Source organism: Mus caroli, chromosome 10 (genome assembly GCF_900094665.2).
Source record: "Mus caroli chromosome 10, CAROLI_EIJ_v1.1, whole genome shotgun sequence".
Taxonomy (NCBI): domain Eukaryota; kingdom Metazoa; phylum Chordata; class Mammalia; order Rodentia; family Muridae; genus Mus; species Mus caroli.
Genome location: NC_034579.1, coordinates 7313906 through 7339637, shown reverse-complemented (window position 1 = coordinate 7339637; position 25732 = coordinate 7313906). Strand labels below are relative to the sequence as shown.

Genomic DNA, 25732 nt, shown 5'->3' with positions numbered 1-25732 from the left:
GGCGGAGTCCCGGAGCCAAGATGGCGCTCTCTGCAGGGCAGGTCTCTGTCGAGAGCTATCTTATTCAAACACCACAACAAACATTCAGTTCTTCCCTAAGCAGGCTTTATACCTGTTGAGAAATTTCACTTTTCCCTGCTTGGTATCTCAGTCTATTTGTAGAGCAAGGGGTTCTGAACTAAGCATGCCCATTACTAGGTTTAAAACACAAAGATTTTTCTTATTCTCATACAAAGAATGCTGTTGGTCACTTGACTGGCATGTGTTTTATAGAAGGACTAAAATAATTTTGGGCACTGAAGGCCAAGGGTTTCATCTCAGCAGTAAGGTGGTCTGTCCTGTAATGCCATGTTCTGATAGACTGATAGTGATTTTTGCACAAGTCTATTCATAGCATCTTGTGGATTCCTAAACCTGTATTTACAGAGAGAGAGAGAGAGAGAGAGAGAGAGAGAGATCTCATTTCCTTCCTTGTACACTCTTGCAGCTGAATAATGTGTTTGTCAGCTGTCTGTCTCATAAACAACCTATGCTTCTTGCTTTGCTGTGACTTGTTTCCACAGTCCAGGGACATGGGGGTCTCATGATGTGTTAAATTCTTCCATTTGGACTCCCCTAGACTGGATGAGGTAGGATATTGCATTTGTCAAAGGGCAAACACATAATCTGATTACAAAATCTTATGACAAAGGACACAACAAAGCTTTCTTCTTTTCTTAAACATACAGGGCTTTCTGTGCTGTGACACTATCACAGTTGTTAAAATTCAAGTTACAAGACCATTCTAGAATAAATTATTTCATAATTGCTGTATTTACCTAACACCATATTTTTGTTTAAAAATATGGTTAAATTTTCTAATATATATATATTATAAACATATTTGTTTGTTTGCTTGCTTGCTTGTTTTTAATACAGATTTTCAGGGTTTCTCTGTGTATCCTTGGTTGTCCTGGAACTCACTCTGTAGAACAGGCTGGCCCAGAACTCAGATATCCTCCTGCCTCTGCTGGGATTAAAATTGTATGCCTTTACTGTCCAGACTGGAGATAGTTTTAATCACATTATCCTGGACTGAAGGCATATAAGCTTTGCTAATACTTATTATTATTATTATTATTAATTTTGTTGTTGTAAAGCCCTGGCTGTCCTGACATTTGCTATGTATAACAGGTTGTACTTGAACTCACTGAGGTCCATCCACCTACTTCTGCTTTCTGAGTGCTAGGACTAAAGACATACATCACCATAGCTGACAACACTAAATGTTATTAATGAAATCCTGGCCTTTTGATAGATCCAAAAATTTGCTTTATTTTAATTGCACCATTTTGCTTGTTAATAAGATCCAGTGATTTTTGTAAACTTGCCTCCCACTGACTGTTTATTTTAAATTACTTGTTTATATCCCTGTACATTTCTCAATTGGCCGGTCACATCAAAAGCTCTTTAGTGAAATTCACAGTAGTGAATTTAAGTATTTAAAACCATTCAAAGTACTAAGCATATATCACAAAACAAGTCATATGGAGATATTCTCATGAAACTTAAGTTCTTGAGAAAATAAAAAAAAATAAGCAAAAATATCAGATATAGGTATTGGGATTAAAGTGGTGAGCATGACCGAGGTGTGAGCACGAGATCATGATTTATGCTAATTAGAAGGGGCTTTTCAGACAACATGAAATGAATATGGAAATATGGTTGACAAGATGATCTGCTAGAAGAATGTCTGTTCATATGTTGGAAACAGGCTAGGGCAGAAAATGGGTGTTTTGGGGGTATTCTAAGAGAAGAGAGGTGGCCATGCTGGTAAGGAAGAGACAGAGACAGAGAAGATAAAGCCTGGGTGTAGCTTGGGAGTCCAGGTGAGGTTTGATTTTCATTCTAAGCACGTTCAACAGCAATTGGAGCTTCCTGTAAAGGGGCAGTGCAGTGTGATTCACACCTTAACAGAGCACTAGGTGTGAAGTGAACTGCTGAGAACAAGAAGGGAGGTAAGGAGTCAAATCACGAGGCGCCTTGCTGAAGGGGACGCTCTTGGTGGCCTGTCCAGACTCTTTCTCTCTGGTGCTCTGATGTAGCTCCTCCTCAACAGGTAAAACAGGAATGAGTGTCATCTATTAATTTCAGCTATTACCTCTCCACTTCCACTTCAGGAACAGACTGACAAGCATTCCCTTGCCGGGCCGTGAGGCTGAGCCTGTGGAGTGAGGTTCCCCATCACGTCCTGTGGGACCAGGCTACAACTAGTCAGTAGCAGCAAAAAGCTTCCTGCTTGGTTAGCATTTGTCTCCTATTTCCTCTGCGTCTCTGCTCCTCTGGCTCTTTATCAGTTCCTTGAACAAGAATCTTTATCTTGGACTTTTCTTTTAGGGAACATGACCTAAGACATGGTTTTGGATAGAAGAGACTGAAGCAGAGCTAAGAGACTGGATTAAGAATGCCTTGGGCAATAGGGATGAATCTGGTGTACGAGAAAACCACAGAAAGTTGGTGCAGGGAGGCAGGTACTTCTAGTAGAAGGTAACTGAAAGCAACACGCTTGCAAACTACAGAAGGAAAAGGCATTTATGCCAATATGCTGCCTTAGAAGTCTAACAGGGATAAGCCAGGGAGGCAGATGAGGCTCCTAGTCTTTTACTCCAATGGACTTTTCAGCCTGAACATACAGATATAGGACTAAAAAATCGTTAGATTCAAATAGTATGTGAGGGCACATGGCTAAAGGGATCACCTGGGGTAGGAGTGTAAATGAACAGGGAATTTTCCATGATGGGCTCTGAGCATAGCAACATTCACCGGATGAGCAGAGATGTAAAATAAAGCCAATGAACCAACTAGTCGGACTTTTAATAAGGAGAGGGCTGGAGAGTACTGTGTCTTGAGAGGCAGGAATACGAAGGGCTTTAGTGGGGAATGTGATCCTGAATGTGGCAAGCTGCTGGTTAAAATGCAGACCATGGGTTATGACAACAGGGTGTGATTAGTAACTCTAATAAGAAAAAACTTTGACGAGAGACGATTTTGAGATGGTGGGTATATGTGTGCCCAAACCCATGAAGCTTAAACATTAAATGTGTGCAGACTTTTAACATACCAATAAAACTCAAAAATACTTGACTAAAAAAATACATAAATAAAGGAGAGAATGGAAGATTAAGAAGCAAATCTGTTGGCCTACCAGATGAAATAGTAACTTAGGTGGGTCAGAATCCAAGAACTCTTTTCTTTTAATTGACACATTAGAATCGGCAAGGGGGTGATGGGATCTATTGACCTTGAGCGGGGGGGGGGGGGGGGTTGTCCTCAACACTTAAGACTTGCATCAGGGAGACTGACAGACTGTGTCAACGAGGGAAGATTTATAGAGGTCTCAGTCAGCAGTTGGATTAATCATTAACTTTCCTTCTGTGTTCGTTCTTATTGAAATCTAAAATGAGGACTTCAGCTGATAAGGTGGCAGTAGATCGCCTGGCTTGGAGACTCTGCAGACCTTCTTATCTGAGTGTCTGTGCTTTGACTTGGAATCCAGATGAACCAGCTGACCTTCATTCTCTAATGGACTCAGCTCTCCTATGTGGTTAAAATACGGCACAGACGTTATTAATCATCCTATAAAATAGGGAAACAATCCTTCATTTCACAAGAGGTCTTCAATTGTGGAGTCCTACCTCATGTAATTTCTGACTTTGTTGGCATTCATAGTGTCGGATGTTGGCTATATCTGAATACTTTCTGTTCCACCAAGGTCTCCTCCCAGACCCAGTTATACTTATATACTTATATATTGTTTGGCAATACCACCCTCCTCTGCGCCTGGTTCCCCGCCCAACAAATCCTCTTTACAGTTCGCAGGCCTGTGGCTAACTAACACTGTGGAACTGAACATCTGTTGATTGTTTCTGGACAGGGAATTACGGCGAGAGTGGAATGGACGCTTTCAAAGAGTTGGCTGCCCAGGAAGGACTCTGCATCGCACACTCGGACAAAATCTACAGCAATGCTGGCGAGAAGAGCTTTGATCGGCTTCTGCGCAAGCTCCGGGAGCGGCTTCCCAAGGCCAGGGTTGTGGTCTGCTTCTGCGAGGGCATGACAGTGCGGGGGTTACTGAGTGCCATGCGCCGCCTGGGCGTCGTGGGAGAGTTCTCACTCATTGGAAGGTAATTTTTCAATCTCTCTCTCTTTCTTTCTCATCCCCCCCCCTCTCTCTCTCTCTCTCTCTCTCTCTCTTCTTTCTCCTGCCCTCTTCCTCTTCTCCCAAGTAGTTGGCAAGGATGAATTCTTTCTACTAATTTGTTTTCTTAACTGAAGGTGAGAAGCACGTGCAACACAGAGCTGACTAGTGTCTCTCTTCAGCCAGTCAGAGCTGCGGTCCTGTCCTGAATAGAAAGTCACTAGAAGCAGCATGGTTGATAACAAGTTGATTAGACTATTTTAGAAAGAGACACGAAGTTGTTTGCCAGGATGTCTCCTCATCTTGGCAAATTGTCCTTTGCTTTGATTTTCTACTGCTCCTGAATAAATGATACCCAGCACAGAGCCCTGGCATTGGTGAGTAGAAGGCAGATGCAGGAAGAGAATGTCTGTAAGATCTTAAATTTCAGGAGCTGTCTAAATGGACATGAAATTACACAGAGTTTATGGTGATACAATCTCTTGTCAAACTGTGTGTGTGTGTCTGCACATGCGCATACTAGGTGTGGAGGCAGAGGGGTATTTGTAGAGGGATTTTGCAGAGGGGTATTTTATGGTGTTCTAGTGTGACTTTTGTAGGTGTCTTAGGACGAGTTCAAGCTGTCTTTTCTCTTCCTGGAGGATATGGACTTCTATGGGTACCCGATCCCAAGATCATTTATTAATTTTTTCCATAGAGTGTTTGACCCAACAGACTCCATGCTTACTTAGTTATCTTCTTAATATTGCTGGAAGGAAATGCTGTTCTCCCTACTGATTCTACCTCAGGAAGCTGCACCTGTCCTCAGCACCCCAACACTCCTCCAGATATTGGTGCCCCCTTTTTCTCCCATACCAGATGGCTTATAATCATGTGGCTCCTATAGAATGACCTCAACTGCTGGCCCCTTCTCTTGGAATCTGGGGAACAGCAGAAGCAGCAGCAGCAACAGTGTTGCTGTCATGTCCCCAGGGGACTCTCTTTTGCTGCTCCATGGCTGTGGTAATGATTTTAAAGGCCACCCTCACCACCAATTGGAATGAGTCACCTGGGACACTAGAGTGAGTTTTGAGAAGCAGGTAGGATAGAAATACAAACCAACAAGTGAAGAGACACTGAGGCAGTCTCCAAGAACCGGAGGCATGGTGGCCATGTCACACTGTGACAGGACCTGGGAATTGTTGGGTTTGGGTAAAATGAGCACACATGCGCTCAGGACCACCTTGGCTTCTTCTGTGTCATGGAGGTGTGTGACACCACTTAAAACACTCATGAAAAAGCAGGTCCTTAAAGGAGATGCATTCGCAGAAGATTGCTGTTTCTTTTAGGAGGGAAAAGGTGCAAACACCATTGTTGAAGTGTTACTCAAAATGCTGGTCTTAATATATGCACCAGGGCAGATGGCACTCAGTCACTTTCCAATTACTTCTATAAAATACCTTTAAAAAGGGAGAGAGAGAGTGAGAGAGTGTTTACCTTTAACAGTTTGATGTCTATCATCTTAAAAGCAATGGCGCTCTATTTATTCTAATATTTTGTAGGTGGTCTATTCTAGTTTAAGAGATCTTGACTAGACATGGCAGGTGTGAGCCTCGGGCTATGCAGACTACCTGGTTATGAAGCATGATGGTCTAAAATAGTGCCATAGCTGCAGTGTAAATCCATCCTGTCATCATTAGTTAAAAGCTCAAAAGGCTGATGTAATGACACCTTAAACCTTCCTGGCTTGTCTTGTCTGCTAATAAGGGAACTGAGCATATACAAGCATGTCTGAGAGTCTCATGTGCACTCATGAAGAGGCCAGCCACTCGTCCTTGTACCTCGTTCATTTCTCTTGTCTGTCTGGCCATAATCCACTGGGTTCTCCTGCTACATGCTTAGGAATGACTGTGGAAGCGAGCACACACATTCCTGAGAACACTGTTCCCTGTACTGGTGGCTACAGCGATGGAGACATCCCTTCCTTGCCATGCCACACTTTGCCAAAGTGAAGGAAAGTATCTCTTCCTTTCTGGGCTGCGGTCCATGTAGGTCTATCAAGCTGGTGTTGGCTTTTATTTCTGTCTCTTAGAAAGTTTTGAAGAAAACAATATTTTATAGTTTTTTTTTCCATAATGCTCCTTTAAGACCCAGCCATGAGTCTGCAGGGAACTGACAAAGGGATATGACTGACTATGTGACTGCATTCTTTCAGTGGATGAGTTCTGCCCTGAGTGTTGCCTGTAGACACCGAGCAAGCTCAGCTCTCTACTCTAGCATCTGTGTCCAGATGGAATTCATGACTTCTAGTTGCTCCAACAATGCTGAAAGTCACACCCTCTTCTCAGAAGCCATTCTTTACAGGGTTTATTTACTTCCTTCTGGCATGGAATACTTCTAGTTGCTGCCAGGTTCACAAGAGGGTGTTGTATATAGGTGGCAATGAGCCTCTTTTTGTATAGGGAAAGACAAATAAGTCTGAGGGTAGATTACAGCAGGAGATACTTCATGATATATAACTACAATTTCCTGGATGAAGATCTACACTCCCTGTCCATGGATGTTGTTTCCCTTCACACTTCACATCATTTCATGAATATTTGTCAGCAAGCCATTTTCAGGTTTTTATGAATTCTGCTGTCATCTGTCCCTCAGCCCAGTATAACACCTAATTGCCTCTCTACTCATAGCCAGCTGTCCTTAATGTAGAAGGAAGGACAATCTGAAAAGTTTAAGTCAGGTGATGCCAGTCTTTACATCTCAGGAGCAATCCCTTAAAATGCATCCTAGTTTCTTTCATAGCAAAGTCCATGAAAAATTCTCCAGTCTTATAATTGAGATCAAGTTTTTAGGAAGATGTTCATACTAAGATTTAAGTCTTTGTAAGCCGAAAATCTCCAAGTCTGGACTTGATTAAACACATTGTCTTAGTTACTGTTTTATGCCTCTGAAGAGATACCATCACTAAAGCAGCTTATAAAAGAAAGCACTTAGCTGAAGGTGTCAGCTCTAGAGAGTGGATGGTCATCGTGCTAGGGAGCATGGCAGTAGACAGGTTGATGTGGCATTGGAACACTAGCTGAGAGCTTACACCTGATACACAAGCACTAAGCAGAGAGGGGAGAGAGAGACAGAGAGAGAGAGACAGAGAGAGAGAGACAGAGAGAGAGAGACAGAGAGAGAGACAGAGAGACAGAGGGAGAGAGAGATAGAAAGAGCGAGAGAGACAGAGACAGAGAAAGACAGAAACAGAAAGCAGAAAGACAGAGAGACAGAGAGAGATACAGACAGAGATAGAGAGACAGATACATATATACAGAGAGAGACAAAAATACAGAGACAGAGAGATACAGAGAGACAGAGACAGACTGAAAGAGAGGCAGAGAGAGAGAGAGAGACAGACAGAGAAATAGAGAGACAGAGATAGATAGATAGATAGATAGAGAGAGAGATGGATTTTTGAAGCCTCAAAGTCCACCCACACTGAAATGTCTTTTTTCAAAAGGCCACACCTCCTTCAAAAGGCCACATCTTCTAATCCTTTTCCAAACAGTTCCACCAACTGGGAACCAAGCATCCAAATATATTAACCTATGGGAGCCATTCTCATTCAGACCGTCATATACACCTTGGTCCATAGCTTAATGGCCATGTCCTGTGGAATGTTGATTTCACAGTTGATACCATGGAGCTAACTGATAGCTACATCTGTGATATCGTGAGAAGATTATTACACATATGTGGCAATGTTGGGAAAAGATCAAAATTCTAAATTCAGATAATAATTCCTTTATTTTTCCTTCTGTTAAAAATAATTTTTCACATTATATTTTTCCTTGCTCTACTCCTCCAAATTCACCCTATCTCCCTCCCCAAATTGATCAACTCTCTCTCTCTCTCTCTCTCTCTCTCTCTCTCTCTCTCTCTCTCTCTTTTCTCAAACAAGCTTCTAAGGCATAATAATACAATAAAATATAATAAGACACAACAAAAAGTAACATGTCAGAATAGGACAAAACAAACAAACGAGCTAAGAGAAGGCACAGGGATCGGAGAGCCACTCATTTGCACACTCAGAAATTCCATAAAAGCACTAAACAAGAAGCCATGATATACATGCAAAGGACCTGGTGCAGACCCATGCAGGCCCTGTGCATGCTGCCTTAGTCTTTGTGAGTCCCTATGAGTTTTTATCATGTTGATTTCGAGAGCCTTGTTTGCTCGGTGTCTGCCATCCCTTCTGGTTCTTACACTATTTCTACTTCCTCATCCACAGGGTTCCCTGAGTCCTGAGGGGAGGGATTTGATGAGGACATCCCATTTAGGGCTGAGGATTTCAAGGTCTCTCAGCTGCTTCATATTGCTGTGAAGCTCTGTATTCATTCTCATCTGCTGCTGCAGGAAGAACATCATTAGGAGTCATGTCCAAAGATGGCTGAACAAGGCACTCATCTATGAATACATCAGAATGGCATTAGGAGTCATTTTATTTCTACCCTTTTCCTTCTTTTTAGAACAGTAGTGTTTGATTTTTACCCTAGGTTCCCAAGTTATGTAGTCTAAGGTTCTTAGTCATGCAAGCAGTGTTGGGTATGGATTCCATCTTGTGGAGTAGTCCATAAGTCAAATCAGATATTGGTTGGTTACTTCTACAAGCCTTGTGACACCATTGCCCTAGTATATCTTGTAGGCAGGACACCATTGTAGATCAGAGGGTTTGTGGCTGGGTTGGCATTTATGCTTCTCCTTTGGTAGCACTTTCCTCTACCATAGACACTGGATCATAGGGAAAATAGCTCTCTGTAGGAACCAGCTTGGCTTCTTTACTCACGAAATAGTGTAGGTCTTCTCTTTAGCAATGGGACTTAGCTGTCAGTTTGTGGAGAGCAACCTATAAGCTTGGCAACAGCCTGGATTTTTGGGGGATTCCCATGACACCCCACTGACCAACCACTCAGTTAGATGTAACCCAATCCTAGTACTGGAAGCTTCTTTTGGTTTAAGATACAGTTTTTATTGAATATATAATAGTTCCAGCTTAGAAAGTTAAAAACATAAATAAAAGTCAAACTATCATACATTTGGGAACTGTCCACATGGAATAGTAAACTATTGTCAAAAAAATAAAACAAAAAGAATTTCTTAAAATTAATAAAATATTCTATAACAAAAGAATGTCAGATAATGGAAAAACATAACAAAAGTAACCACTGGCTCATAGGACTGGCTCGGACATAAAATGTTCATGTGACCTTGGTTACTCAGTTCAACCAGAGACCATTTATTTTTTCCTGCAAGAATGGAAAATTTGGCTCTAGATCCTCTTTAGGATTTTTTGCAGTCTTACAGTTTATAATACATTAAGATAGTATGATGCAGCTCTGATCAATAGGAAATGTATGTATGGATTCATTTTTATGTAATCTTAGTCATGCAGACATTGAATGAACTCAGTGATTTTGCCTGTGGTCTTGGATTCAGCCCATGGGCTCACAGGAGACTGTAACTTTGGACCATTAGGCATGGCATCCTCTCCAAGCAAGTTTGATGATGGCCATCCTCATGCAAAGGAATGATGTCTTCTTGGCTGTATCAGAATATTATTTTAGGGTGATTCTTAGAATCATGCTCACCGTATCTACAGTGATTATTTTAGTGATGATGGTAGTATGCATGTATTTAGGACAAACCACCTCCCAGGCTTCCTGCATGTATTTTATGTATCAGTTCACTTAAGCATCACAACCATGCAATGAGATGGTATGAGTCTGTTGTTGCATGGAGAATTAAATTTCTCAATGATACAGAGAGAAAGTCTACATCTGAGGATTAGAATCAAGTCATCAGCTTTTGTGATTGTACTCAGTTGTTTATTCTGTGTGCCAGGGTATGTTTACTTTGTTTAAGTGGCAATGGAATCACCCCTTCATTTTCTCTCTGTCTGCCCCCTCTTCCTGCCCTACTTTATTGTTAGATCCACTTTCAATGAAAAAGAATACGCTGAAGTAGTCAGATCACACAAGAAAATTATTTTATGTTTCTGATTATCCTATTTCTCTAAATTGCTTATATTTCTTTTTCCACTACTAAATATTTTAAATGATGATTCAACAAAGGGGCTTGTTGAATTCTTTCACGACTCACTTTATTTTTCTATACTCCCACTTTGTTATTTCTTTTCGTCATTCATGCCTTTTGTTCGGTGTTGTGACCCACTGAATTTAACTAGGCCTTTCTGTGTGGCCACAGGCTTGGAGCTCAGCAGTGGAGTTTTGTGAGATCATGCTTTTGACACACAACTGAAGACAGAGGTTGCTCCTCCCCCAGAAACAGTAGCAATAGCTCAACACAGGAAGGTCAGAATTCATTAACACTTTCCTGATCCAGGGTTGGGTTTTGACAGGCCCAGTTTTGTGTAGGCCTAATGCAGACAAACATAGCTACTGTGGGACCACGGTTACAATAGCTGCAGCATGTCCTAAAGGAACACTTTTCTATGTCTTCTCACTATCTTCTGGTTCTTACACTTTTTTTTTTCTGCTTCCCTTTCTATAATGGTGACTGGACATTACTGGGGTGACATCAATATCTTATTTAGAGATGATTGCTTCAGCTATCATGTATTTTAAGCATCCCAAGCAGCCATGAATCTCTGTATTCACCACAGACTCTTACCTAATTAGCAAAACACTTTTCAGATAAAATTGCCTTGCTAGTTTTCTCTTTATTTCTAAGTAAGATTGTAGGGGCATTGATGTGCTAATTTGCATACAAATGTCAATGGACAGGTATTTATATTGTTTCAATATAAACTTTAGCTGTTTAACAGTACCATTATAAACATTCATGGGCAACTCTTTTGTGGTGTTCCAGTTTTAGTTATTTTTTAAGCCATATCTAGAGAAAAGCTTATGTGTCATAAATGTGTGGCACTTTTAGTTTCAGAAGTTACTTCATAACAAACCTCCTAACTGGTTTACAGAGTGGCTGAAAGATCTTGCAATTCTAACAGCAATGTAAGAGAACTCTAAATCCTTCACAGTTTCACCAAAATAGGATTGTCAGTCTTTTCAGTTTTAGCTGTTCCAGTGGGTGTGCAGTGGCGTCGCTTTGTGGTTTGAATTTACATTTTTCTAATGACTAATAGTGTGAACATTTCTATGTGCTTATTTGCCATTTTAATACATTTGTGGGTGACAATTCTTGTTTACAGCTGTGTCCACCTCACTGTCAGTTTCTTTGTCTTGTGGCTTTGCAGGGCTTCTTGATCCCTTGTGGCGTTGCAGGGCTTCTTGATCCTTTGATGCAGAAATCATGTTCATCCCATGCTTAGCAGATTTTTCTTTTTCTTTGTTTTTGAAGCTTTGATTTTGTTAGTGGCGGTGCAGAAGATGAAGTTTAATGTTGACAAAGCATAGCTACCAACTTCTTTTGTGCTTCATACTCTGTCTGTCTATATGTTCCAAGGCCCTATGCATTTTTAAAGAATTTGTGTAATTTTTTTCATATTAACTATGATTCATTGGGAGTTAACTCTTTATGCTGTGACATAAGAGTAAGCTTTTCTTTTAAATGATTAATTGATGCAGAACTTTTCACTAGAAGGGCTATTTTCCCTGTCAAAAAATAGCTCTTTATTAAAACAATTATCCTATCACTAATCTTTCTACAATCTACCTTTAATATCACCTATCCATTTTCCTATCTAGTATCCTTCTAATATCACTAGCTTTATTCTTTAATCTACTAGCCTGGAGACCATCACTGGATAGTCACATGAACTCTTTGGCTTGTTAACCATTTATCTCTCTCTATGCACATGTATGCATATTTATAACTGTCTGATGTAGACAACACAGACCTTCAATACTAAGCTTACTATCAGAACTCTGATGGAGATCACTGGCTTATCACTTAAGGGCTTGCAGGTCTTTTTCCATTTCTAGAGTCTGCCCCACCCAGCTACTTACTCTAGTCTTCCTCCATCTTTCAAGGCCAACAGAACTGAAAGGTTTTCATCACACAATCCCCCCTCGTTAGGTTTTCCTTCTGATTTTTTTCTACCATTGTACATGACTTTTGTGTTTACTTTGGACCCAACTAGATAATGCAGGATCATCTCCTTAATTTAAGGCTACCTTTCTTAGAAGCTTTGATTTCTATCTGCCATATTAGCTCCCTTATGTTATGTAAATTAGTGTGTTTACTGGTTTCAATGAGGAGTGTGTGGATAGCTTTGACTGACCATTATTTTGAATAGCAATCTAGAAAGTGTGTGTGTGTGGGGGGAGGGGGCATGCATGCTCTCATGATGAGTTTCCCACAAGGAAAGCAATGCTAAGGAAACATCTAGTGGAAAAACAAGAGACACTAGAGAGATGAAAGGCTGAAGGGAGAATAAATAACAAAGGAGAAATTTTGAAATTGTTTGACATCAGGTGTGATAATGAAGGTCATTCAGGTCATCCTTAGAGCAGTGATACTTAGTGTGGGAAGGGTCAGGGCGTGGCATTTCTACATGTGAGTTTGTTAACAGGTTTTCACTGTACTTCTAGAGTTAATTTGCAGCACTATATTTGCTGTGATGTTATTTGAGCTTAATTTTTTAAAAGTGTAAAGCACTTTATATTTTTTATGGTTTTGGACAAACACTGATGAATCAGTAGAGAAGTCCAGGTCATTAATGCAAAAGTGAGGACTGGATTTTAGAAAGACAAACAGCTGTGTTTCCTCTTACTGAAAGGAGTGAGGAGACCGTGGGATGAGAGTTTACACAGGCTTCAGTGGTAAGCTTGCTCAGACAGAAATGTCTAGTAGGAGCATTCTTCCTACTGGAAACCCCTGGCCTTTGATAACCACCAAGCATATCTCTTATATTTAGGGATAAACTATTTTGATGAACAGTGCAACAGTTAAGCATCATTGCTTTGACCGTTCTAGAGAGAAGGAACAACTAAGCCTTTCCTACTGGTAGATTAATTCAGGGTTTTATGAAAAAAATCTCTGGGAAGATTTGACAATTACATAAAGTCTGCATTTTCCCCTGACATATTTAGCTAGAGTTCTACTTGAAATTGCAACATCAGGTATGTTCCATGTTTATAAAGATGTAGAGCCATCCTTCCTCTCTGTGTTTCTACATACCTTCTACTTTTTCCCTCTTTCCCTTCAATCTTTTCTCCCTTGCTTTTGTGTATCATTTAGATAAGATTGGCCTCAACTGCACTGTTTATCTGAGGATGATCTTCAATTTCTGGTCTTCCTGTTTACATCCCCCATGTGATGAGATGGCAAGTGTGTGCCACTATGCCCAGCTTGTGCAGAGCTCAAAATTAACTCAGAGCCCTGAGCATGCTAGGGAAGAAGTCCAACTGAGTTGTCTCTCTAACCCACTATCCTTTATCTTTATCTGGGATCTCTTAGCAATAAGGTGAGGTTTGATAATGTTTTAGCCAATGAAAAGAAACATGTAGACAACAACTTATAGAGTCCAGTTTAATCATTTAAAATTTATTAAAAAGTTTTATACAATATATTTAAATTATATTCTTTTCCTTTCTCCAATTCCTTCTAGATCCTCCCCACCTCCTACCCTCTCAATGTCATGTTCTCTCTCAACAAATCCCCCAAACCAAAAAATGATACAAAAAACCTAACAAAAATCCAAACAAACACAAAAATGAAAGAAAAAATAAGACAACTCAAAATAAACCAAATCAAAAGTCCACATAAAAATTCCACCACAGATTTCATAGTAATAACCCCTAATGGCATGTTCCTGTACCTATAGAACAGAACATCATTAAGCCCTCGTCAATGAAGCTTCTGGCTATGGATGCTAATTAACAAAGAAAACCACAACTGGACAATGTACAGAGAGGAGAAGACTTTAGAGAACTCAACCCTACAAGAAATATCTTTATCAAACACTTTATTTCAAGGTTCAAAAATCTAGGTTTAAGGAGAGGGGGAGGGACTATAAAAATCAGAGGTGGTGGGTGACCCAGAGCAAACAGCATCTTCTAGACACAATATGATTGATACATATATGATCTCACAAGGACTGTGACAACATGCACAGGACCTTCATAGGTTCAAAACAGACAAGATCAGAGCACTGTGAAGGGGAAGGAGACAAAAAAAAAATCCCACCCCAAACCAAGATGCTATAAGCAGTTGAGATCTGCTGAGAGAGGAGAAATTGGTTTTCTCCAAGGCAGTAACATATCACATTCCTATGTGTAGGAGAAGTTGGCCAACACAAAGTAGATTATGTTTTTTGGCCAGATTAGTCATTTTCATGCATTATTCTCCTTAGTAGTCATTTTCTCTTTGCAGGAGAATAGTCCCTAGAAACTACCTAGGCAATCCACCCTCTCCCCAAATATAGGTACAGCTTCAAGAATTTGTGGTAACACTAAGAATAACTAGAGAGCATGATCTAAAAGGTTTCTGGGTTTGATTCTTTTTTTCTAATAAGGCAACATATTTTTCCTTCCATGCTCACCAAATATAGCACATTGAATAGTTATTAAAATTCACTCGTCATTGTCTACTTGGATTGCAAACCAAGCTTAAAAGGTGCAAGGAAGCTGGAATTGCAAAACTATATTTCAGGAAAGAAGAACAGAAGAGTTGCCTGCTGGCATGTTTTATAAAGAAGAATATTGAAAATTATTAAATCAATGAACTGATTTTGGTCACTAAATCCATTTGGAAAAAAAATGATGTTGTTTGCTGTAGAGTCATTTGATGAAGCCTGTAATGTCTGACAGATAACTGGGCATTCATTAGCTGTGTTTCTTATCATCAGATCGGGATTGTTTGCACTTCCATCTGTAAGCCTTTCTACAAAGAGAGGAAGGTGTTTGCTGAGCCTGACGTTTTGTAAAGAAGGACTTATGAAATGCAAATAGTTTTCATCCATTCGAGGTCTTGTCCTGTCAGCCTTGGCTTGGGGACAGTCCACTTTGAAATTTCTCACTGGGATATTGCTACTTCTTAGGTTCTTGTTACTCTTTGAAAGTCTCTTTTTATAGGGAGTAGGGAAAGGCATTCTCTTTTTCTAAAATACTTCCACAGGCGATATTTGTTTTCTTTCCCCATTTTGCTCTTCACAATAAGTATTAAGGTCCAGAAATTTAAGGTGAGGAGATTGCACAAGGAAGGGAGACTGACAAATTTAGCTTTGGTGTCATAATTTCCATTGTAGTAGCATTTGTGCTTAAAACTGTAGTCAACATTTTCAAGATAAGTGAATTTCCTTTAATCATTTTAGTGTTTAAAGCTGTCATGGTAATGACCTTAAAGCCAGTATCAGGATAAAACTTTTCAATGACACTGTTTTAGGTCTTTAGTACCCATGGCTAGGGCTGGCATGTGAGTTTAATAGATACTTAGTACACTTTCTACTTTCTCTAATGTCATCTAGTCTGCAGTTACTAATATGGATGTTTCTTTTACTGTTTTTATTATATTACCACAGAACTAAGAGAGTATGTTCAAACAGGAGTACTTTACTTACATAGCTTGATTTAAGTTTCCTTCAAAATGATAAATTGTAAAAATGAAGAATATAATACACATAGTTACCATTTCAGAATACGATGCTCAAATTCAAAATATCTTCTGATCTCTTATACAGTTTCTGTTTTGAAAGAAACATCACGTAGTGAAAATTTCATTTCTTTATGTACAGATGGAATGGTCCCCTAAGCAGGCTAAGAAAGCTCCAGTGCCCTTCCTGTGAATGAAGAGTCTTGGTTCCTTCAGAGCTCGAAAATGCAATGGTCACATTTCATGGCGTCACTAAACCATAGGTTTATTTAGACATTTTGGTTGTAAATTTATTGCAGCTTTAGGAAAACCTCTAATCTCATTTCTTCACTTTCAAAGGAAGCTTAAAATTAATTAAATATTGCTCATATCTTGAAAGTTATTTTTGAGCATTAACGCACTAGATGAAATTGTGATAAAGATATGGTCTTTGGATGTTTATTTACTAGATGCATAGACCCTTTGTAGAAGTGCCTGTCTTAATATTCAATAGACACTTAATATTAAATAATGTGTCAAGTGCTTAATTAATATTGACATCTGCAATTATTTAACAAGAAAATATACTTCTATTGGAGTCAGTAAGAGTTTTTTTTTGTAGATGATAAAACGAAAGTTATAGAATAGTCTAAACAGATCTGTAAAGCACTAATGTGTTAAATGATGCATTGGTGTTTGTGACTAGTCATAATGTCTTGTAACGGTGCTGTTAGACTTTATAGATCAAAAGGCTTGCTTCTTTTTGAGTAACCATAATTGGAATGTCCCCTGAGGTGTGTCTCAGAATGAGTTAGTTAAATGAACCACTGAGAAAGACTCAGAAATTATGTCTAAGTTTTGATTACTTCAATTGGCTACGTCTTCTGTAAAAGGAAGACCTCCAAATTGCTTGAAAAAAAATCTGCAAGTTTCCATTTAAGTTAAATTAAGTACTGTAATTCTTCCAGATTTTCCAAGGAACAAGATTGTATCTATAATATATTAACATTATTAATTAACTGAATAAGCTCTAAGAAGGGATGGTTACTTTTTAAAATTATATTTCTTGAATAACATAAAATTTATTCTGATGGGATTATTTTGACTAGCAGTCATAGTAGTCATAGGTGTTATTATTCTTCTGGCCTTAGCTTCTCCATTTGCTGCTGATACTCTGAAAAGTCACCTTTCTCCAAGGTAAAATCGTCTTAGCACTTCCCACACTCGGGTTATTGCAGTCTAATGGCATTATGGAGATAACTAGTTTTAAGTCCATGCTATTAGAACAACACATGTTACCCATAAGTGATGTCATATTACTGATTGGACTTGATATGTTCCCCTTTTCTTTTAAAAACATTAAGCATTATGGATTTTCTCTATCAGAGAATTAGGAGAGGAAAGAGCAGAGTCTGTAAGTCTGAGCTTAGAACATGGTTCCAGCATTTGCTTTTCTGATCTCAACCTAGGAGAGTAATGAGACCTGGCACGTATTCCCAGACAGGACTGATCTAGCAACTCACAGGGCTAGCCTAGGCTATAGTGGGTCAGGTTCATTTTATAATACCAACAATTTTAGATTCTTTAAATTTTCAATTTCTTCTCAACTTATTATGAAAATAGTTCATAGATGTTATATTTCATTTTTTCCCCCAGGATACCACTTAATCTGTATTTTAAAAAGCCTTTCTTCAATTTTTTTATTGCACAATGTAGACACACACACACACACACACACACACACACATATATATACATATACATATGCCTAATAGTCTTCAGTTCATAATTTTGTACTTTTTTCTGGTGCTGGGAATGGAACCCAGGACCTCACACATACGGAGCAATTACCCTACTGTGGCCTTAAACCCTCCCCCCCTCACATCTCTTTACCACACAGTCTTTGCTACTGTTATGAAATATGCTGGCAAAAGCAATTTAAAGAAGAAAACGCTTGTTCTGACAGTTCACGGAACCAACCACCATGGTGGACAGTTAAGGCAGCTTGAAGTTGTGTTACATTTCCGATCATGAAACAGAGAGTGAATGTATGTTACCTCTGCTGTGCTCTGATTCTCCATGTATACAGTCCAGAGTTGCCTGCCAAGATGGTCTCAGCCACATTAAAATGGGTTTTCACAAATCAGTTAATTTAAGAAAATCCCTAACAGCAGGTTCAGGGGCTTTTCTACCAGGTGTCTTTAGATTCTGTCAAGATAACAACACTCATGTTGCAAGTTACGTGATCCCATTGTGAACACTGAGATAATGTTATCGTCTGGCTCAATCCACACCACACGCCTTTAACCTTGTTGCTGGAATGCAGACAGGCTCTCAGCATACACCTTTAATCCTAGACAATAAAGGTAAAGTGAGTTTGTAGGAGGAAACTTCCATGACTAAAAGTGATGTGTAACTGAGTGGCAGACAAAGTGATAAATCAGAGAAGGATTTGACAGACTAGGATTATGTCCAAACTCTCACAAGATGATAGAAGAAGAGAAGGTTACTTAAGAGAGGGAGCAGAAAATGGAACAAGTTTTAAGGGTGAGTTTTACAGAGGCAAGCCAAAGAGAGAACAAACTAGACACAGGTGGACAGAATGAGCCAGAGGATGAGAAGGAGCCAGAAGATTAGAACAGATTGATAGAGTTAGTTCGAGGTCAAGCAGAGCAAAAAGGAAGGGCTAATTGATTGAGTCACTCAGCTTGGGGAGGAATTTGAGCCAGAACAGCTGAGTTGAACCAGCTAGCCAGAGCTCAGAATGATCAAGAAAGGGTGACCTTATTCAGCAGTAAGTCTCAGAAGCTAAAAATATTCTTGGCCTAGATAAGATTGTACGGAGGCTGGAAGCTTCCAGGACTAGGCCCGGGCCAGCAGACAGAGATGATAATTACATCAGGTGAATGAAGGTTACCTTTACATAGTGACCATCATATACATCGAGTCAAGTAGGACACTGATGCATGTGTTGGATTTATTCCAAGTGATACTTTGAAAAACTGGCTTCCTTTATCTTACTTTATTATTATATATTTTTTGCTACTTATATGACATCTCTACCATTACTGAACTATTTCATGACTTTTCTCATCAAGTATACTTTTTGCCCTGAATTCTTTATTTAAAAAATATTTAAAACAGAATTATATATACAAGAAATTGTGAGAAGAGAATACCCTGTTCTTATGGTTCCGATTGGAACAAGGACTTGCAGTGTTCCCGGTAGGAGCATGGAGTTTGTATTTTGTAATGGGCCCATGGAGCTCTTCATTTTGTGTGTTACTTTCATGTACTTTACTTCTGGGAACAGATTTAGCCAGGGAAAACTGCAAAAGTGCAGTTGCAGACATTCCAACTGTATTCACCACCAGTGTCCCTTGTTACTAATAGTTTGTATTAGTAGGGTATATGTGTCACAATTAACAAACAAATCCTGATACCAAGTGCTAATATGTCTACTTTATTTAGGTTTTCCTATTTATTTATTTATTCACCTCAAATGAGGCTACTAGCTAGCCCAGGCTGGTCCTTATTTTTTTATATTAAAAATGGTTTATTTTCTTACTTAAGGTCTTGTTTAGCTATCAAATGTCTATGCAGACAAGCTCATGATTAGGACTGTCTACTCTAGACTAATGCGCTGCTGTTCCATTGTCTATATTATCTTTCAGCATTGCTGGGGGGAAAGTGAATAAGGAGAAATACTGAAATCCAGCTCAAAGTCTTTAGCCCACTCATGGAATGGTGTAATGCAGGATTAGTGATACAGGAGTGAAAGTAGGTATTGAAGAGGGTCTTGTGAATAGTAGTAGATTCAGACTTATATTGGAAGTAATGTTTCAGATATGAAATGGACTACAGACTATACACTATTGGAGAATTACAAATGTACAGACTGAAACGATAAAGTATACTAAAGAAAATAAAAGCAACTCTCACATGCATGTAGCTAATACCTAACAGTGTGTTCCAGAACTAAGACAGCAGGACTAAGTCAGTCCCCAGTGCCTGAGGGACATTGGCCATGCTGAATGGCAAAGGCATGGATACACTTGCAGAGGTGTGGCCTTATAATCCCAGCTGAGCCTCCAGAGGAAAGAATTGGCAGCGCCAATAGACTGAACTCTGGGCTCGCCCAACTGCACATAGAGAAAATGGCAACACACACTGAGGAAATTATGAACAGTCACAAACATTCCCACACTTAGAGCTCAGACCCTCAATCTTCTTCCTTCTTAGTCTTTGATCTTGTAAGAGTTTTTGAGAATACTTATGAGAGTATTTATGCTTTTCTGTCATTTCTTAGATCACAAACGATGTTTCAAATATTGTGCTCTCATGCATTTACCTTATGCAGTTTATCCAGCAGGGCCCAGTCTATGCCATAGGATCCAATAATGTAAGCACTTTTACAGACTCTGTTGCTGCTCCTGGTAGCCATTAGGTTTTCCAATAAAAGTTAACTTACTTTGGTTGATCAGGAAGGTGAAGCTGTCTGTGGCTTATTTAAGTTAATTGGATAAAGGGCAAGTAGCCTCCACTTATTTTGTGTCATGAGATTAAAGCAACTTAGCAGCTGGCACATGAAGCAAATGAGATCTTAGAGTTCTCATGAAAGTAAATGTTAGATAACCTGCATCATGGGAGGGCAGTAGCTCATAGAGTCTCTCCTTCCGGTTACAGCTGAGGAAAGGCTAGCAGCCTTCTCTGTTTCTGTCTCAAATACATTATGTAACTTTGATAATTATAATTTTTTTTTTACATCTGAATCAAAATGGAATGTAGCATCCAGATGTTGTTCAACTTTATTAAAATTCGTTTTCGTCCTAGAATTTTATTAGTTCTTCATGATTTACTATTTCCAGCCTGCAGACTATTTGTTCTTTTAAAGTACTGTACCATAGGTTTAAGATGATTTTATGAAACAATACTCTCTTAATATGTGACCTGAGCAGTTCAAATGAGTGCTGGAAAAAAAACCCATTTATTCCTGATGAACAGTTCAAAAGGAAATCATTCCAGTTATTTCTAGACATAAAATCTGGAAGTATGAGCCAGCTTAGCCGCAGGAACCTTGTCTTAAGGCTTGTTCTTTGCTGTCACAAAATGCTCGAACCTTTGATTTTCTTAGTTCTTGCCAGCACCACTCTTAATTTTTTCATGATTGTGAGGATGTGCGTGAGGCAGTGTTTAGGTTGGAGAACTACCTTCAAGTTCAGTTATCTTCTTCCATCATGAGTCCTGGGAATCAAACTCAGGACGTCAGGTCTAAACAGCAAACTCCTTTACCCACTGACTTACCCATCGTGCCAGCTTCAGATTCACTCTTTTATTTCTATCTATCTATCTATCTATCTATCTATCTATCTATCTATCTATCTATTCATTTTACATCTCATCACAGCCCTCGTCCTCCTCTCCTGCCAGTACCACCCTTACATGTCCCTCCCTTCACGACCCCCTCCACCTCTCCTCAGAGAAGGGAGAGACCCTTGGGTACTCTGCCCTGGGACATCCAGTTGCAGCATGACTAAGTGCATCAACTCCCACTGAGGCACAACCAGGTAGTTCAGTTAGGGGAGGGGATCCAATGGGAGGCAACTGAGTCAGAGTCAGAGACAGACCCAGCTCTAATTGTTAGGTGACCCACAAGAAGATCAAGCTTCACATTTCTTATATATGTGTAGGGGACCTGGGCCCACTCCGTGCATACTTTTTGGTTAGTAGTTCAGACTATGTGAGTCTCCACAGGTTCAGGTTAGCTGACTCTGTAGGTCTTCTTATGGTGTCCTTCACACCTCTGTTTTACTCTTAATACTCATTTTAAAGCATGCTAGGATTCTTCTAAAATACGTTAAACCCGTCAAACCTCTGCTCATTACCCATCATTACTGAAACATTTCAGTTCTCAGAGTTAATGTTGCATTTCTTTTCTGATGCTAACACAAAATATCTAACTCAGAAAAAAGTTTGTTCTTGCAGACCAACGATGTCCAAGATCTGCTTTGGCATTTGTTTAACTTCGGAATAGGATCTCAGGATATATCACATCATGGCAGATAAACAGAAGGGGGCTTTTTCTTTTGGGTTTTGTATTTGTGTGTGTGTGTGTGTAGGCTCTCTTGATGAGATCTTGCTGTCATTAAGAATAATATCTGTCTGGGAGAATTAATCCAACCTCTCGACTGGGTAATTTATTCATGAAGACATCTTTGCATGATTCAAATATTTCATGAAAGCCCTATCCACTCTCAGTATTGTTACATTGAGGATCTAAACTCATGGGGTTTTGGTAGAAAATAAGCTACATTTAAACTGTAGTAGGCCTTAGTAGGATAGCACATTTTAGAACCTCAGGATTATGAATTGAAATATGGTAATGTGCTGAGGAGCTTTCAAGCCAAGGCAGAGATGGTGCTCTCAACTCTCCATCAGCCAAAGAGCAAGAAGACAAGTCAGGTACATAAATAGACTTGTGGTGCTCATGGGTAACAAATGTACTGCAGTGAGAGATTGCAGTGAATACAGAATGAGCTTCCAGGGAGACTAAGAAACTTGAAATATTCACACATAACTTGCCACCTCTTAAAAAAAAAACCCAAAACAAAACAAAACCCCCACAACCTCACCAAAGAGTATCGGTGGGAAATGGAGTGTGTGAGGCACTGCATAATAAAGCCTGTATGGTAACTTCAGTTCACTAAACAGAATATGTCTTATGTCATCATCTTAACATATGAACATACTCGATAGTATGGGAAAAAAATCTCCAAGTAGCTTCCAGTTTTAAAGTGAGAAATGAAACTGTAGAAGGGAGGCAGGCGGCTATTCTTAACCCATCACCGTGTGGAGCAGAAATTCTCTCTGCTGCGATTGTGTTCAGGGTCTGACTATGTGTCTATAGCATTTGGTACATAGTGGTTGCTTTGTATATCTTGCTTTGTAACTTTTAAAAGGAGACATTTAGTAAAAACCGAGTTGGGGGAAAGTATTAGAAAGTCATCCACTGGCTCGAGGTAGAGTTTCAAATAAAATCGTTTTGCCATTTTCTCTTTTGCCAGAAGTGCTGGAAACCAAATGTTGAATTCAGTATCAGATGAGAAGGATCCATAGCTATGGTTTTGATCAGAATAATTGACAGTGAAAATTAATATGTGATAACTTTTCATTAGGGTTTTGTTAACTAAAATCTGTAAGATAGGGATATAACCCATAAAAAGATATAAAAGACTGTCTTTTGAACACACAGTAATTCAGTTATTGAGTTTTAACAAAAGCAAAGGGATTATTGAAAGGAAAACATACTAAAAAGTTCCAGGGGCAGGTACAGGACATCCATGGGAGCTTTTAGTCAGGGAGGCCCGATAGGGAACTCCACCTCCAACAATACAGACTCTTGGCTTTCTGCTTGTTCGTCTACCAGAACTAAGTGATAGGACCATATTGCTGAAGCTACCACCTGCAAGGTATGGAGGAGTCAAGAAGCAGGAACTGAGCTGGAATCCTTCTCTCTGCTAGCTAGCTTTCAAGCTGCTAGAAGATGCTGTTCAGGATGCTGGGACAGAAAGGACATTAAGCATCTTAACCAAGCAGTAAACCAATGTGCAATGGTGGCATGATTATTATGGGGATAATTAACCACTCTCTGACTGGATTTAGGCTCAATCTATAGAAGGGGTCCTATGCTTGGTCCAGAGAGCCTAGTAAAGCCCCATTAGGGCTTCTTAGGTTACCTAAGAAAAATCAGTATGTTCAGCTAAATATACAGTTCTGCCTTCTAAATGTCTGTGTTTATATCCTTCTACAAAGGACACTCTCAACCCTAGTCAGTAAAGTCCCTATTTATAGAGACTGATGGTAAATGCATCATGGCTACACAAGATACTGAGAAGAAGTGAAGGATGATGGCTCAGTTGCAAACAAGTCATCTATACTACCCTCTGTAAGATGAGGTAGAGGAAGAGGAGGTGGCAAGAATGAGAGCTAGAATATAGGACGAAGGGCAGTGAAGTCTCTTCGACTAGATAGGACACAACCAAAGTAATCCTGAACTTACAGCAGCTGTACTTGCCTGCATAAGACAGTTGAGTGGACAGTCCATCATGCATGGGGTGTGTAGTTCATGGGAAACTGCACCTTATTGCTGAACTAAGGGTTGTTGACAGAGTCTGCAAGAGAAGGAGCTGCTGTCTTTGGGAATGTACCCACTGGCCCACCAGACTCTAGTGCCAGGACCTCACAGATGCTTCTCATCAAACTCAGGACACAGATCAAAAAGATATGAGTATGGAAAGGAGGTTGGTAGAAGAAGGATCCTGGTAGATGGGAGAGGGAGGAAGACAAGAAAGAGTGGGAGTGAGAGCAACCAGAAAATATTATATATGGATATTTTTGTTACACACACACACACACACACACACACACACATACACACAGATATGCATTGACACTGTCAAAGAACAAGTTAAGTTAATAAAAAGAAAATATGATAAAATATGATAAAAGTAATTAAAAAGATAGTTATGGGAAAGAATCAGCTGAGACCTAAATATTTTGTGATCCTCATTTTGTTTAACAAATTATACACATATATAAAATTGCTAGAAGAATAGATAAGCAAAATGAATTATTCCTATGTGCTATGGAAGATTATGTCAGGTACTATCACAGTTTATCCATTAAATCCTTGTTTTACTAAAAATAAGAAAGCTGATTAGACATAATATGAGAGTTATTTATCAGTTTTGATTTTCTGAGTTGGAATTTTTCCATTCTCAACTCATTTTCAGACATGCATTGAAAATTGTTTTCTGTAAACATATATTTTGGCTGCACAGGGTTCGAAAACTCATTTGTTTCATTAATAAGTAAGAAAAACAAGTTTGATGCTGGAAGTGTTGCCTCCTCTCAGCGTTTCTCCCTGGGAAGATGGCTTCTAGAGCTCTCCTCAGGAGAATTCCCATATGACAGGTGGGTGAAATTCATCCTCCTTGTGAATTTGTCTTGATTGCAAGAAATTAGCTCATTTCATCCCCCAGTCCCCCCTAAGTTGCTGACAGCTGTGCTTGTAACATTGTCTGAATTGGAAATAGACTTCGAAAATCAATCATTTGCATCTTGTGTTAGGAGAGCAAGCAGAACCTGGGTGGTAAGAATGGCCTGCCCTTTTGATGCTCTTTAAGTAAAATATTTGGTGGATTTCATATAATATGTTTTAAGCTTTTGAATTATCCATATATGTGACTTTCTCAAAAAATGTTTTAGGTACCAAAATAGAAGATCATCCCTTGCATTGAATATTTGCAATTCACTTCTTAGCTAAGCTGAGACTTAGTAGTTCACAGCATGTATCAAATCATATGTTCTGTTTAAGCAGTAAATCATTTTACTCTCTTTCTTGGAAGAGAGGACTAATCACTGACCAAGTTGGTATCCTAGACAAAATGTATATCAGCATTTCCTCATAAAACTAGTAATAAAGTCACTTGCTTTAACTTACTAATTGGCTTTGAATTTGATTCCTACTGTAGAAAAATGATAGCCAGCCATGGAGGCTGAAAAAGCACTTGAAAAAGCTGAGACAGGAACACTTGGTGAGTTTGAAGCCATTCTGTATTAATATGACCTAGGTTAGCCCAGGCAACAGGTTGAGACTCTGTCTCATAAAGCCAATGTAAAATAAATAGATAAACAAACAATACATAGATAGGTAAATACGTAAACAGCCAAATATGGAACTAACAACTTGACTATAAGCACTTGCATGCTGGTAGGGAAGTCCATGGGGGTCAAAACATGCTTGTTTCCTTTAATTTCTGGTCCACTTGATGTTCTCATCATCAGGTTTCAATAGGACTTAGCCACATTTCCAATGATGTTGTCATTGGAAAGACAAGAGAAGAAAAGTAAATATTCTCTCCTCATCCCCTTTCCTACTCCTCTTGATTCTCTTCCTCTTTCTCCTCTCTTTCTTTCTTTCTTTCTTTCTTCCTTTCTTTCTTCCTTCCTTCCTTTCTTTCTTTCTTCCTTCCTTCCTTC

At 39.3% G+C, this 25732-nt stretch overlaps 1 protein-coding gene across 6 annotated transcripts in view; it reads left to right on the top strand.

Moving 5' to 3' along the window:
• Window positions 1-25732, top strand: part of Grm1 (glutamate metabotropic receptor 1) — a 380897-nt gene that overhangs the window by 128405 nt on the left and 226760 nt on the right. For all 6 annotated transcript variants that reach the window (XM_021174013.1, XM_029482996.1, XM_029482995.1 and 3 more), the window contains one exon: window positions 3914-4163. In XM_021174013.1, the coding sequence (XP_021029672.1) occupies window positions 3914-4163 (250 nt within the window). The remainder of the gene's footprint in view (window positions 1-3913; window positions 4164-25732) is intronic.